The 14,286-nt window shown below is 41.8% G+C and overlaps 2 protein-coding genes and 1 long non-coding RNA gene across 6 annotated transcripts in view; all 3 read left to right on the forward strand.

The window, feature by feature from the left end:
• Positions 1-2,981, forward strand: part of evlb (Enah/Vasp-like b) — a 57,291-nt gene extending 54,310 nt beyond the window's left edge. For 2 of the 3 annotated variants that reach the window (XM_015948130.3, XM_015948128.3), the window contains exons 6-13: positions 64-311; positions 417-514; positions 654-693; positions 804-855; positions 987-1,044; positions 1,143-1,203; positions 1,286-1,343; positions 2,605-2,981. In XM_015948130.3, the coding sequence (XP_015803616.1) occupies positions 64-311; positions 417-514; positions 654-693; positions 804-855; positions 987-1,044; positions 1,143-1,203; positions 1,286-1,343; positions 2,605-2,642 (653 nt within the window). In that variant the 3' untranslated portion in view covers positions 2,643-2,981. The remainder of the gene's footprint in view (positions 1-63; positions 312-416; positions 515-653; positions 694-803; positions 856-986; positions 1,045-1,142; positions 1,204-1,285; positions 1,344-2,604) is intronic. The other variant, XM_015948129.3, reaches the window with a different exon arrangement.
• A 1,684-nt stretch (positions 2,982-4,665) lies between these two features.
• Positions 4,666-9,822, forward strand: yy1b (YY1 transcription factor b). Of its 2 annotated transcripts, none has more exons than XM_015948131.3 (5): positions 4,666-5,349; positions 6,656-6,818; positions 6,943-7,003; positions 8,611-8,769; positions 8,852-9,822. In XM_015948131.3, the coding sequence occupies exons 1-5, from the start codon at positions 4,806-4,808 to the stop codon at positions 9,032-9,034; spliced, it is 1,110 nt and encodes a 369-aa protein (XP_015803617.1). In that variant the 5' UTR covers positions 4,666-4,805; the 3' UTR covers positions 9,035-9,822. The 2 variants fall into 2 exon arrangements, with proteins under 2 accessions (XP_015803617.1, XP_015803618.1); XM_015948132.3 differs by having other exon boundaries at positions 6,668-6,818.
• A 2,079-nt stretch (positions 9,823-11,901) lies between these two features.
• LOC107378099 (uncharacterized) lies at positions 11,902-13,558 on the forward strand. Its single transcript, XR_011519257.1, has 4 exons — positions 11,902-12,038; positions 12,582-12,677; positions 12,768-12,855; positions 13,328-13,558. It is a non-coding gene; the product is annotated as an uncharacterized lncRNA (long non-coding RNA).
• Positions 13,559-14,286: the final 728 nt, after the last annotated feature.

Genomic DNA, 14,286 nt, shown 5'->3' on the forward strand with positions numbered 1-14,286 from the left:
CTTCAACAGCACTCCGAACTCAGTTAAAGCACTTTCTTTAATTCGTGTTTTGCTTTTTTAAAGGTTCTCCTTTCCAGGGCCACCCTGCTGTGCTTTCTGTGGCCCCACCTGTAGTACCTCCACCAATGAACATGGGCGGCCCTCCTCCTCCACCACCACCACCTGGTCCGCCACCATCAACAGCAGGGGCTCCTCAGCCTCACCTCCCTCCTCCTTTGCCCTTGGGAGGAAGCAGCCAGGGGGATGAGGCTCCTGCACCAACGGGTCTTGCTGCTATGATTGCTGGAGCCAAACTACGCCGTGTCCAAAGAGTAAGACTTTCGTTTGTAGTTGTTTCGATTAAACTTTGGATGATGTTCAGATGTACAACAGCTCGCATTAGGAAGTAAAAAGTTGCTTTGGTTTCTGTTCCTCAGCCTGAAGAAAGCTCTTCAGTTGCCAAAAACGATGCCAACCGAACAAGTGGGGGCAGCGGCGGACTGATGGAGGAGATGAATGCTCTACTGGCACGAAGGTCAGAGCATTTAGCTATGAAGTAACCTTTCTAGCTAATATCACAGTCAGCATGCATGATCGTTACTGTTAAAGATCATTTGCAAGGGGGATTTCAAAGAAATGTGATGTTCTTATTTGAGGATTCTTCTTTCCCTCAGAAGGAAAGCAGCTTCAGAGAAGCCAGAGGACAGCCAAAACGTGAGTGTGCTTGGTAATACACTTGAACTGATAAAGCTCCTTGGAAGAGAAGTAAAATGTCACGAATAGCTGGATAATGATTACATTTGCATCTTTGATTATGTCTGTAGGATGATCCAAACTCTCCGTCACCCAGCACTCGGAGCGGACAGAATTCCGCAGGTGAGAAAACGAACCTCATCATAACCGCACCAAACGTGTGCACCGATCATCTCTAATGCATGACAGATTGTTTTATTCCATTGCAATGGTATGTTGAGTTTTACTGTAGAATTTTCCCTGTTGCCACACAGATGGTGTGAAGAAACCCTGGGACAGAGCTAACTCTGCAGACAGGTCAATGGTTTCAAGGTGAGAGCGCTGCAGCTCACTGGTCGTGTCTCTAATGGGAAACAAAAAGCATCCAAATATTCAGTAAAAAATATTTGATTATTGTTTATTTCTTGCAGGGTTCGAAATGCGGGCAGTGGAGGCGACACAGACTCTTTAGACATGGATAGGATGAAGCAGGTAAAACAAACTTTAGGGCTCATATGCTTATTTCAGTGGAGGACGATGATGTTACATGTCTGCTCTGTTCATTTTTCAACAGGAAATCTTGGATGAGGTGTTCCGTGAATTGCACAAAGTGAAGGATGAAATAATCGATGGTACATTTAATTTCCTCTCAAACAGAGAAGGCCGATGAGTCTCTGACCACTTTTACCTCTTCTGAATGAAGTTGACGGGAAAAATGAGTCAGTGGAACTGAGCGAGCCCGGTAGTTATGAGCAGCTGTAACCACTAGGTGGCACTAGATTCATCATAAATATTTAAAACACCAAATATGTGCTATTTTTGTGTTATTATAGTTGTTTTATTAGTAGTAGTAGTAGTAGCAGCAGTTTTAATAGTAGTAGTAGTAGAAGTAGTAGTAGTAGTCATAGCTGACCTACATATTGGGATCTTTACTCTCAACAACCAGTAGGTTAGATTTTGTGCAAATGTGGTGAATGCTGTTGCAAGCTGATGTTTAATTACAAAAAATTTATATGAATTAATGTTTTAACCCTTTGATGCATAAGATCACTACAGTGGACAGGTACTCAAAATTGTTATTTATTTATTTATTGCTATTAAGCACAGCCTCCATTTGGACTTCAGTAAGTCAAGCCAACATATTTCACGTTGAGAATGCACGCTGTCCGCTGAGGTGGACACGTAATAAATTATTTGTTAATTATTAAATGTTACAAAAAATATTTGTTGAAATTTGTTTAATTCACATCTAAAGATGAATGAAAATAATTGTTTAAAAAAATCATGGTTGAAGATTTCATAGTTCATGTATCAAAGGGTTAAAAATTAGCTCTATAATAAAATATTGGAAAACTCAAAACTAGAGGTCGACCGATATTGGTTTTTCTATTGCTGATACTGATGCCGAAGTGTAGGAGACATGTCAGCCGATGGCTGATGTGGACTGCCGATTTTTATGGACTGATTTTCTTGGCCAATATCTAGACATTTTCCACCATATTTTCATGCTAAAATGTCACAAATAACATCAGTTGATGCAGAAAATGTCCTAAGCTAAATCAGTTTTTGAACTATTAAACTAACTGTAAAATCTTAACTTTGTGCACTGCTCAACTTTAAAGTCAGACATCTAAATAAAGTTAATTTTATGTATTTATTATGCAGATGTCTTTGGTGAACACAAAAATACATTTAAATTAAATTATGCAACAGGGCTGGCTGAGGATGTGCCTGACTTTAAATCGGCTTTACTAATGATAAATATTGGCCGATGTATAAAAAACAGTAAATATCTTTCCACCCCTACTCAAAACTGTGTGTGTGTATGTGTGAAATGTTCTTAATATATCTTAATTGTGTAACTTTCCTCCCTCTATTCTCTTCCCCTCACAGCCCTTAGACTTGAACTCAGTCGCGTTAGTACGACATAATCTCGAGACGCAAGCCACTTTTTTCAAAATGGTACCCCTGCAGCAGCTGCCAAGGCCCTGATGAAGGAGGAGGAGGAGGAGACGTCGGGAGCAGAGGCTTAAACTGTGACATCTACTCATCGTGTTCAGCTGTGGTGCTGAAACAAGGCGACAACATTACTGTAACACCTCAGCCGTGTCTGTGTAGCATTTGGTTTGTTAGATTCAGCAGATAAGCATGAACGGGGCACATTCTGGCACTGATTACTTGGTTTTGGTAACATTTTCATCTGTTTGTCTGTCCAGTTCTCCCCGCTGTCTTTGGCCCAAAGGAAATTAATAAAATACAATATTAGATTATTTTTTTGCTTCTTAGTTTGTTTGACTTAAATTTTGTTATTATTATTATTATTATTATTATTGTTATTGTTACTGTCATTATTATTACTATTATTATTATGATTATCCATGTAATGTTGTATGTTGTGTAGTAGGTACATTGGTGATAATGGGGATAATAATCATAAAAATAAATGGTAATAATATTTATTTTATTGTTTATCATTTGTTTGAGACACATTTGAAAGCATTTTCCATTTCTCATAATCCATACTGAGACATTTGTTTTAAGTTGTCTTTTTGTACCTTTTTGCCGACACAGTGATGAACCATGGCAGAAAACTTAAAAAAAATGAGAGCGAGAGAGAAAAAAAAACAGGCTTTTGACCTAAAACCTGAGATAAACCTATTTGGATATTCAATCTTCTTTACTCAAATAAAAATCATAAAAATGCACCAGAGTATTTGTGATCATGTTGTTAATAAAAATGTTTATTGGCTGCAAAGTGACGCATTGTTCATTTTATTGCCTCCTTTTATGAAAAAAGTGCTTCCTGGTCTGAGAAAGAAAGAAAAAAAACCCACAATGTTTGACATGAATTCAAATAAAACTGTGAACAATGTCTTAGATAAATTAAGGTGTGTTGTTGTTTTTGTGCTTTTGTTCTCGTTGAACAGACTCCATAAGTTACAGCCGGTGCAGCGGAGAGACACCATAGCTGATAGTGATAGAATTTTGTGTCTATTTAAAGTGTTGCACACAATGTAGGACGTTCTGCAGAAACGTTTGCTGAATTGAATCAATCCAAAGCCACATGAAGCCCCTCTGGATAGTGCATGTGTATTTAACCATAAATAGGTAATGTTTATGTTTAATGTAGGAGTCACAAAGGGTCTCTTTATTGATTTTCAAGTCATTTGGGGGGGGGAAGTGCATCAAATCTGCACCAGGCTGCCTGTGTGAACTTCGTATTTATTCAGAAATAAGTAAACTTGTTGATTTATTTTTTAAATAAATGCTTTCCAGTATTTCAGAGCCACAATTAACTAATTTCGAGGGGAAAATAGTTCTTTTTTTTAATCCATGCAATTTATTTTTAGTACTTACTAAAGGTTGCAGATAATTGATCTGAGGTAAAACGGTTTCATACCAATCTAGTTTTGTTGCAGCTTGCATATGTCTGAAATCTTAAACAAATCTTTCAATATAATGGCTGATATTTACTAAGTGAAATTTTGATTATTTTCTTTTTATAAACAAACTTTGAAAACGGAGTTTCAATAGACAAAATGTGCTTTATTTAGGTTGTTCTAGCTATGCATGTTTTCCCAAACAATAAAACTTAATAAAAGTATGACGTTCTAATGCAGGTTGTTCTAATTTAGAACATGTTTAATTTGAGATGCAGCTGAGTGGAGGAAATCAACATGAAACTGTAATAACATGAACACATTGCATTCAATTAGATTTTGTTTTATTCAGATCAGATGGTTCACTTTATTATCTTATGATCAGGTTGAGTTTTCCCACCAATAACAAAAATGTCACGTTTTTATTCATGCCTACTGGATTTGGTAAGCCCCCTTTAAACCCCAGGATCCGACCAGCACCATTTTTATTAGGGTTGAATGAAGTCTCGCGATACTTGGATCATAGTGCCGACGAGAAGTGTCGTGGGACAGAGAGAGGAGAGTTGTTATCGAAGAACAGGGAGAGGAGACGCAGGCGGACGCAGGCAGGAGGAGCAGAGCAGAGCAAGGGGGTGTGTGAGTGTGTTTTTGTGAGGTCCCAAAAAAGGAGCACAACACGGCGTGAATGAGACAGGCAAACTGGCGAATTTCAACATGGCATCCGGAGATACGCTGTACATTGAGACAGACGGCTCGGAGATGCCAGCCGAGATCGTGGAGCTCCACGAAATAGAGGTAGAAACCATACCGGTGGAGACTATTGAGACCACGGTGGTCGACGGGGATGACGACGACGACGACGACGGGCAGCCCATGATCGCGCTCCAGCCGCTAGTCACCGACGACCCCAGCTCGATCCACCACCACCAGGAGGTGATCCTGGTCCAGACTCGGGAGGAGGTGGTCGGTGGGGATGATTCGGACCTGCATACGGACGGCGGAGGCGGATTCGAAGACCAGATTCTTATCCCGGTACCGGCTCCAGGGATTGAGGACGAGTACATCGAGCAGACTTTAGTGACTGTGGCTGGAAAGAGCTCGGTGGGTCGAGTGAAGCGAGGAGGCGGCACTGGTAGAAAGAAATCAGGCAAAAAGAGCTACTTAACCGGTGCCGAGGCTGGTGGGAGAAAATGGGAGCAGAAGCAGGTGCAGATAAAGACACTGGAGGGGGAGTTTTCTGTTACTATGTGGGCATCGGGTGAGTATCGTTGGCTCAATCCGTGTTTTGTCAGCTCCGTTGCATGAGGCCTCGTTACCAGGGCGTTGTCCTGCTGCACCAGACTATTTCCTGGAGTGTTCCATCGCGGCGTCGTGAAAACCGACATTTAGTGCAAGTTTTCGATGCAAAACCCTCTTGTAGCACATCGAAATGTTTTTGTTTTGAAGGGAGGCCATGTTTTAGGTGTTGCTGGGCGCCGCCATATTCCCCCAGACTAGTAAGTATGGCGGCGGCCCCGAAAAAATGGCGTTAGAGGCGGCCAGGCAGAGATGGCGGCGGTGCTTCTGGTAGGGAAGCAGCAGGGTCTGGTATACGCACAGGCCGCTACGTCGTGGCGCACTTACCGCACAGTTACAGCGACTGTAGCTGTCTGGGTGTGTTGTGTATATGTGAAGCTAACACTAGTGGTATTTTATGTGAAGTCAACTTTATTTAATTTAATGTTTAGCTGTTAGCTCTTTGGCTTCCGGTACTTAACAAGACTATTAGCTTTGTTTGCGCCTGGCACGCGACTCAGTGATTTTAAAGTAAACAGCGATCAGGCTGCAGTTTACCACAATTATTGAGCTAAATAAAACAAACAAGAGATTATTTAACTTGTACGTGAACTGCATTTAATGTAATTGTAAAAAAATCATTTAAAATCTTGTTTAACCAGCTCAGTAACAGGAAGCAGACCTTTAAGCAGGCCAGTTTATATTTAGTGCTCTCTGCTGGTTGATGTAAGGTAATGTAAGCCATTTGTAATATATATTTAAACATATTTTTTTTCAAATCCAATAAAATAACTAGATTGGCATATTATGTAAAACTAAACAATTTGGATGATGTGAATAATGATATAGTAGTTTCTACCAGCTAATCATGAACGAAAATGTATTTTTACTCAGGGTTCATCAGGCCTTTTCTCCTACTAATCGATGGATTGATCAGAGATGTCATCACAAGGCTGTTATCATTTAAACTGTGGCAATGTCTATCAGCTGACTTGATTGAATAGTCCCCTTATCCTCTCAGTTGTGCTCGGTTTATTTTGTCTTTCATCATTAAAACGTCAAATTAAAAAAAAAAGTTGTAAAGCAGCAAATTTACTTTATCAAAGCCGTTTTCAAATTCCGTCTTAAATATAAGATGTTGAGTGCTAGGTTTAGAAAATGATGTCAGAATGAAGTGGTTTTTACTTCAGTCAGATATCAGAGCTTGAGCAGATGTTTTCCACCTCCCAGGCTTGTTGCCAGGGTTCTACCAAAATGTTATCGGTTCAGTCTCTGTAATGTCTTCCTAGATGACAATAAAGACATTGACCATGAGTCAGTGGTGGAGGAGCAGATTGTGGGGGAGAACTCCCCTCCGGATTACTCCGAGTACTTGACGGGGAAGAAGCTGCCCCCTGGTGGCATCCCGGGGATCGACCTCTCTGACCCCAAACAGCTGGCTGAGTTTGCCAGGTGAGTGTTTGTGTTTGCTTCAGTTGCTCCCAGCAGTAAACAGACCTGCTATTCTGAAAGCTGCCGTGGCTCCGGCTCATGGTATGTCTCAAATCATGGGGGTGTTTTCCCTGTTTTTAAACAGAATGAAGCCGAGGAAGATCAAAGAAGACGATGCTCCTCGGACGATAGCTTGTCCTCATAAAGTAAGTCTAGTGGTTTTAAGTTTCAAAAACATCGTGTCACGATGCTGGCTGATTTAACGACGGAGTTCACTAAAACTGTTAAAACGTGCAGGCTGAATGTGAATAAAGTCTCTTACCCCTACTTCCTGTATTAGCTGCCAATTGAAAACAGATGGGGGAACCACTCGGATTAGAAGTGTTAGCGACATTAGGTTGTCTTAATGTCAAGTTGGCATTCATGGACTCCCCCTACTTGGCTCATGATGGAGAAGGTTGTATTTATTTAGCATCCATGAGAGAGCAGAGTGTGTGTTAGCTTGTAGAAGCTAACCAATTGCATTAGCAACACTGCAGAACTCCTACAGACTTGAGTTATTTGTGGAGATAAAACGTCAACAATGCAGAAAAAACAGTCGGTGGTAGAGTTGCGTTGCTGACTGTTAGCCAATAAGATACGATAGGTCAGAATATCAGGAAATAATCCGGCTCACTTCTAGTATCTGAAACAGAAGCACCAGAGCTCGTTTCTCAAGCCCTTTTCAGACAGACATTCTGGAACATTTGCGGACAATTCAATCCGGTTTTTAACCGGAACTGTGTTTTCAGACACACCACTTTTGTACCGGAACTTGGCCTTTCGGCTGCGTTCACACAGCAGGGAAAAGTTCCAGATGTCTGACGGCTGCGGGGGGTGGGGGTGGGGTGGGAATCGGACTCATGTTAAGAAGAAGAAGAAAATATCATTTCTATAACGCCTCTCAAGATAAAAATCACGAGGCGCTTAAGCATAATTCTGCGCACACGAAGACGCATAAGAGACCTGGATGATGAAGCTCAATGGTTAAAGGAATCACTGAAGCGGCGTGAAGCGCTCCGTCGCGCGTCTAGGCGGTACCGTAGGAGGCGAGCTGCTGCGGTTCGCCGCATGCTACAGGAGCGGGCCATCTAGGTGCGCACAGCGTCCCCCGGTCCGCTCCTCCTCCCCCTCCATCTTGTCCGGAACTTTACCTCACCAGTCTGAAGCAGCCACCCTGTCCGTAACAAGTCCGGACCTGTTACTAGGGGCTTCGTCCGGATAAATTTCGGAACACGTTATCCGGATGTTTGTATTCAGACAGAAAGGTCTTACGGACAGAGTCCGGAACATTTCCGTTTTTCATGGCCTGTCTGAAGGGGGCTTCAGAGAGGTCAACTCATCAGATATTCATTTATACGAGAGATGTCTGCAAATGTACTGAAAAAAGTGAACTTGGTCTTTAAATTTTAAGCAAAGAAATAATATTTTTGTGAATTTATTTGCAGGTTTGCACTTAGATTCTAAGTTCTGACCCAATTCTCCTCTTCCTGTATGCACCTGATTACCGTCACAGCTCTAACCCTTTCTTTCCATTCATAATCGCCAAGCGCGCTCCTCCTCTGCCATGCTTGTTTACTCTGAAGTCACATTTGATCTTGCGAGGTTTTGCATAATTTCCCATCTGACTGGGGAATGTTGGTGTGTAGTTCTTGCCTACACATAGGACCAACCAAAATTGATAGATTTGTGCTTTTTTTAATCGCCGTTTGAACCGCGCCTTAGTCATTCTTCGCAATTCACTGACCCCTTCATTGATTTGATTCGTTTCCAGGGCTGTACAAAGATGTTCAGGGATAACTCCGCCATGAGGAAGCATCTCCACACCCACGGGCCTCGTGTGCACGTCTGCGCTGAATGTGGCAAAGCCTTTGTTGAGAGCTCGAAGCTGAAACGCCACCAACTCGTTCATACGGGGGAGAAACCCTTCCAGGTGGGTGTCTCAGCTGTTGCCGTGACCTTTATCTGAGCCGGTCGATGAGCTGACTCGTGGTTTTGCCGCTCTCTGTTCTCAGTGTACTTTTGAAGGCTGCGGGAAAAGGTTCTCTCTGGACTTCAACCTGCGCACACACGTTCGGATCCACACTGGCGACCGACCCTACGTCTGCCCTTTTGACGGCTGCAATAAGAAATTCGCTCAGTCCACCAATCTAAAGTCTCACATTCTCACACACGCCAAAGCCAAAAACAACCAATGAGAACCCATCCACCGGCGACAAGCGGCGCTCCACTGGCACACACAACTTCTTTTGAAGACCCAACAAAGATCTGAAGACTCAATGATTTCTATATAAAACCTGACAGATTCAAAGACGTTTGTTGAGCACCCGTTTCTTCTGCTGTCCCATTGGACGAAGGACAGAGTCTCCCCGACCAACTGTCTCGGCTTCTCTTATTGGCACTTTGCTACTGGAAGATGGACAAACCCCAGAGATTTATTTTTACCTGAGAAATCAGAGAAACATTGGTATATATTAGTAGTTTCATTTCCCAAGTGTGCATATTGTACACTTGTCTCAGGCCGTGTTTAGAGAAACCGTTTCTCCTTTTTATTTCCTGAATCATCAAGAAAGAGGCTTTAGTCTGGTCCACACGTATGAGCAGGTTACAAACCACTGTATGTTTGCATTTCCTCACTTCCTTCTGTTGTTTTCCTCAAATCACTAAATTACCTTGTATACTTGTATTGTATGGCTGTATTAAAATTAAATAGACATAGATAGAGGTGTGATTTAAAGTGTTAACCAATAAAATTTTTAGTCTGAGTTGCTTTATATTTTATATTAACTGTCTAACACAGATTAATGAGTAATATAAATGTACTCGGCACTTGTCAGTCTGATATGTACATGGAAAAGATCGCCAGACCATTACTTCTTTGTTGGAATGTAATGTACAGAAGTCCACCATTAACCTCCTTTGTTGTTATTTACACCCATGTATCTCAACTGCCCACAATAAAATGGGTCATTCCAACTCTGTCAAATGACGCTCCACGTTTCTTTTCTTTTGGGAGGGTTATGACCCCGCCCCCCCCCCCCCCCCCCCCCCCGTGAGGAAAGTTGACCATTGAGCAGGGTTGATGGTTTATCCCTGCCATGTGGACCTCAAGGGATAAACCATCAATCCTGCTCAATGGTCAACTTTCCTCGCGGGGTCACCCATAAAGACAGCGGGAGGGTTAATGAGTTGTTGTCCGGGAGAAGAAAACGGATGTTTTGTCTTCTGTGTGTATAAAAGAAAGAAAATAATTCTTGCTGAAAATTCTACTGTACAAACATTTTCAGTTGAGGTCTTTTCTCATATCAAAACGTCGGTATTAGATCAGGTCCTACTCACTGTACGTGCCAATAACTTTATCAAAGCTCTGGTAAACTAAAGGGTACGTCACCCCCCTACCAGAGTCCTACTCCACTTCCTGTTTGAAAAACGCTACAAATGTGACTGGCAGACTGAGAGGGTGGAGCTGCTAACGTTGGCCGTGTTCGAGATGAGCCGGTTCTGCTCAGATTAGATCACCGGTGATCGGCGCACAGTGCATGCCGGTTAGATTCGTGTCCGACTTGACGCCGACTTGCTCTGACGTCATGCCCATGTAGGCAACGATAAGCTTGTGAGATCAAGGGGTGGGGCGCAGATTTTGGAGCAAGACGCTGCAGTTGCTCTTCACCGGTTGCTAAACCTAGAGCATAACGGGAAATGCCTGGCTCTCCCCTGATCTGAACATCTGGTTGGTTCATATGCTGATCCAAACATCCGGTGGTAGAATGCAAAATGTTAGTTGGTCACATGTATTCTGTAAAGCATGTTACATTGATGACAATTATGGGCCACGAAGAGAAATGTGATTAGTTTTATTTTGTCACATTATTTTTCCAGGCGAGGCGCTGCTTATCTCGAACAGGGCCAAATACACACACACAGGCTCACAATGGCACTGTGACATCACAGGGTACCAGGCATTGCCATAGGGTACCTCTTAGCCAATTTAATTTCAGATGCAGTGCAGAGGTTTTACCTGAAGAGGGTGCAAAACTGACAGTTTTAGGTAGATAATTTAAATCTTAAAGGAGACATAACATGAAACCCCCACTTTTTATCCATTAACACAGTGTGTTTCACATTTTAAGTGTCTATGTGAGCAAAAAGGCTTATATTATTCACTAGAGTTGCTATTTAGATATTTAATAATTAAGTTTTGGGCATTATTTGTCCACCCGCTCAGTTTTTCAAATACATCAGAAATTTATGTTGTTGCGATAACTACCAAATATGATCATGGCCCTCGGCTAAACACAGAGCCAATCCGCCATTTTTTCTTCTTGCTAAGATTTTTGTAGTCCCATTGGAAAAATGCAGAATGTCTAGTTGTTTTAGCCACTCACAGCTCAAAACTGTTCCTCGTTTTAAGGAAGAGTGGTGTGGCCGTATTTAAAACCCAGAAGCTAATGACACTACTGCTAAACAAAAATTAAAACAGAAGAAAAAAGTAGTGTGAGTGTGCGCGCGCGTTCATTCGTGTCTCCCATAGTGATGTGTCGGTCGCGAACGAACCGGCTCTAAGAGCCGGCTCTTTGAAGTGAACAATGGGAGCCGGCTCGTCATTGGGAGCCGTCCACTCCCCTACCCCCTCCCCTTTTGCTTTGGTGAAAGCCACAGGCGATTGGTCAGCATGTGTAACTGAGTGTCCAGACTGTCCACACACAGAGCAGTAGGGGCGGGGAAGAGGGAGGATCAGATTCAGACACACAGCAGAGCACATGCGGGTGGAGGGGAACGAGAGGGAATAAGGAGGAGGAAAAAGGCTAGAGAGAGAGAGGAGAGTGTGACGAAGACGGTGAGAAAATGAGCGCCAGCAGTTGGAAAGTGGAGATTTCTGAAATTGTTCAGTTATTAAATCCATAGAAGTGATAAATATTTGATATATAGCATTTTTTTACATTAGTAAATCATTTTACATATAGTTTTGCATTATTTTGGTTATAAATGTACTCTACGCAACAGAAAATCTGAGGAGCCACTTGGGAGCCGAAAGAGCCGGCTCTTTTTGGTGAGCTGAGCCAAAAGAACCGGCTCTCTAAAAAGAGCCGGAATTCCCATCACTAGTCTCCCAGGCTAGTGGCTAAGTACCAATGGCTTTATCTATCTAAAAGGAGTCATTTCCATCTGAATGTGGCAGCAACGGGACACAGCAGCGGAGCGGTAAGCTTCATATCACTAAAATGTCGGCATTTTTTTTTTACATTTACGGGCATTAGCAGCACTATAGCGTTAGCATCCGACTCGCTAACGCTAGCACAGTATGCTAGTAAAGTTAGCACCCAGATTAATGTGGATTTGGCCGATTTTCGTGGAATAAAACGTGATCTGGAATTTCTTATCATTGCCTTTTTTAAAACCAGATAATAACCTTCCACTGATTGTAGCAGCAGAGAGCCTGTGTGTGTTATTCTACGTGAGTGTGATGTAATCTTAGCATCCAGTAAACAAAGTCCCATATCAGCTAAAATGCAGCGTGACAAAGTCTTTAAAGTGCGTCAACACAGTGGATTTAATAGAGTTTTAAAAAACCATCTCTGAGTGAAGTGAGGTTAGTTTTTTGTCTCACTGCAGATATAAAAACTAACTCTGCATCAGTCAGATGCAGCGAAGCTCACCGTCTGTATGAGCGTGAGCGTCGGAAAGCTGATAAAATCAGCTGTAAAATAATTAAAACAAAAGTAAAAATGTTCCTTTGCTTTTTAGAGTCCACATCCAGAAGGCTGGAGCTGTGTTTCACTGACAGGCTGTCAGACTAACGCCCTGATGGGCTCAGCTGGGACAAACTGGTCTGATGTTTAGGTAAGTGAAGATCTGCTTCTCCAAGGCCTTGAGATGCTAGTAAAAAATAATTTAGCCAGCTTGCTAATGCTACTTTTCTTCTCCTCTAAGGAACACAGAACGTTCAGATGTTGGAGCTTCACATCACCTACTGAAGAAGGAGACCCACCAGTAAAGAGACGGTCTGGACCAGACCAAAGTGAGTGATGACACACCTCAGCCACCCTCATCATTAAGAACACCTCACCCCCTGAATCCCTCCGTCTGATGACAGCAGAGTGATTTATTTGATGTTTCACTGCTTTAGTCTGTTTAGAAATTATTGAATTACATTATTTTCTGTAAACAACCATCTGATCTGGACGTGTACAGAATAACTTTCCCCAAATTCAGCAGCAGCTGGTCTATAAAAACAGCTGCTGCATGTAGTAAGTCTGTCTGCGCTGCTCTCTAATGAGCTTCCTTTCATAAGGAATCATTTGTATAATTTTAGTGTCACTATTTTATTACATTTGTAAGAAAATATGAAGTCACTGCAGCAAAGTGAACTTGTAAACAAAGTAAACCAAAACAACACAAACGTGACTTTAAACATGAAAGCTAAATAAACAACGTTCCTAAAGCTGCTTGTAAACAAAATATGTCACTAATGTTATTGTCTATCATTGCAGAATATAGCGATGACATCATGGAACTGGTCTTTGGAAAAGTTTTCCCTGAACCAACTCCGTTTCTAGATGAGGTAGAGAAGATCTGCATCTCACCAACCCTCTGGTCTCAGTATTCAGACAATGGAGGTCTCCCACTGTTATCCAGGACCAGTTTGAAGCCCACATACTGCCCCTCCCTCATCATCAGGAAACATCAATCCGTATCCTGAGGACAACAGAAGACGGCAGGAGGACAGGAACTCTGAGACCTAGACACCACCAGCACCGAGACACAAAGCACCTGTGTGCACAACGCCTGTTTAACTACTAAAGCCTGTTTATTATATAGTTCTACTTATTTGCTGTGAGGTTAATACTTTGAAAATTTGTATATTAATGTAAACAATTAAAAAAATAACTGATTGTACGTTTTCTTTTAGATGTAATGGTCCAAACTCAGCCTTGTAGACATTTATTGCATCCTGTAGGTAAATACACAGAACAGGCTCAGGTCCAGGATGACCCAGCATGCTCTTCTTCCATTCTGGCTGTTAGGGATTGTATCAATAACTCAATGCCTACTGATGTTTTCACCTAACGGTATTTATTTAGAATGCAGGTCAGATTTAACTATATTTGTTAGCAAAGCAGACTGATCTTGGGAATTTCACTGCAGCGCTGATGTCCACCTCTGGGTACACGTTAGAGAGAATTACCAAGGTTACAGCTAAACACATTTAATAAAGATATAGGCTACGCATTGCAGACAATAAAAACGTAAAGTTGTAAGCATTAGAATTATAATGATCACATTAAAGAACATTTGGAGAAATGTTCTTTATTTGTGACTAGAATCTCAAATCTTTAAATTAAAATGTAACTGCTTTTTATCCATTTTCACATCCATTATAAAATTATATATATACATACAGAGAGAGATCTTAATAAAATATATTCTTTTAATGGTGTTTTAATGAGCT

This window comes from Nothobranchius furzeri, chromosome 2 (genome assembly GCF_043380555.1).
Source record: "Nothobranchius furzeri strain GRZ-AD chromosome 2, NfurGRZ-RIMD1, whole genome shotgun sequence".
Lineage (NCBI taxonomy): Eukaryota > Metazoa > Chordata > Actinopteri > Cyprinodontiformes > Nothobranchiidae > Nothobranchius > Nothobranchius furzeri.

Coding starts and splice junctions, on each gene's coding strand:
- yy1b (XM_015948131.3), top strand. CDS start 4,806: ATGGCATCCGGAGATACGCTGTACATTGAGACAGACGGCTCGGAGATG. Junction 5,350..6,655: donor TGTTACTATGTGGGCATCGG/GTGAGTATCGTT, acceptor ATGTCTTCCTAG/ATGACAATAAAGACATTGAC. Junction 8,770..8,851: donor CGGGGGAGAAACCCTTCCAG/GTGGGTGTCTCA, acceptor CTCTGTTCTCAG/TGTACTTTTGAAGGCTGCGG.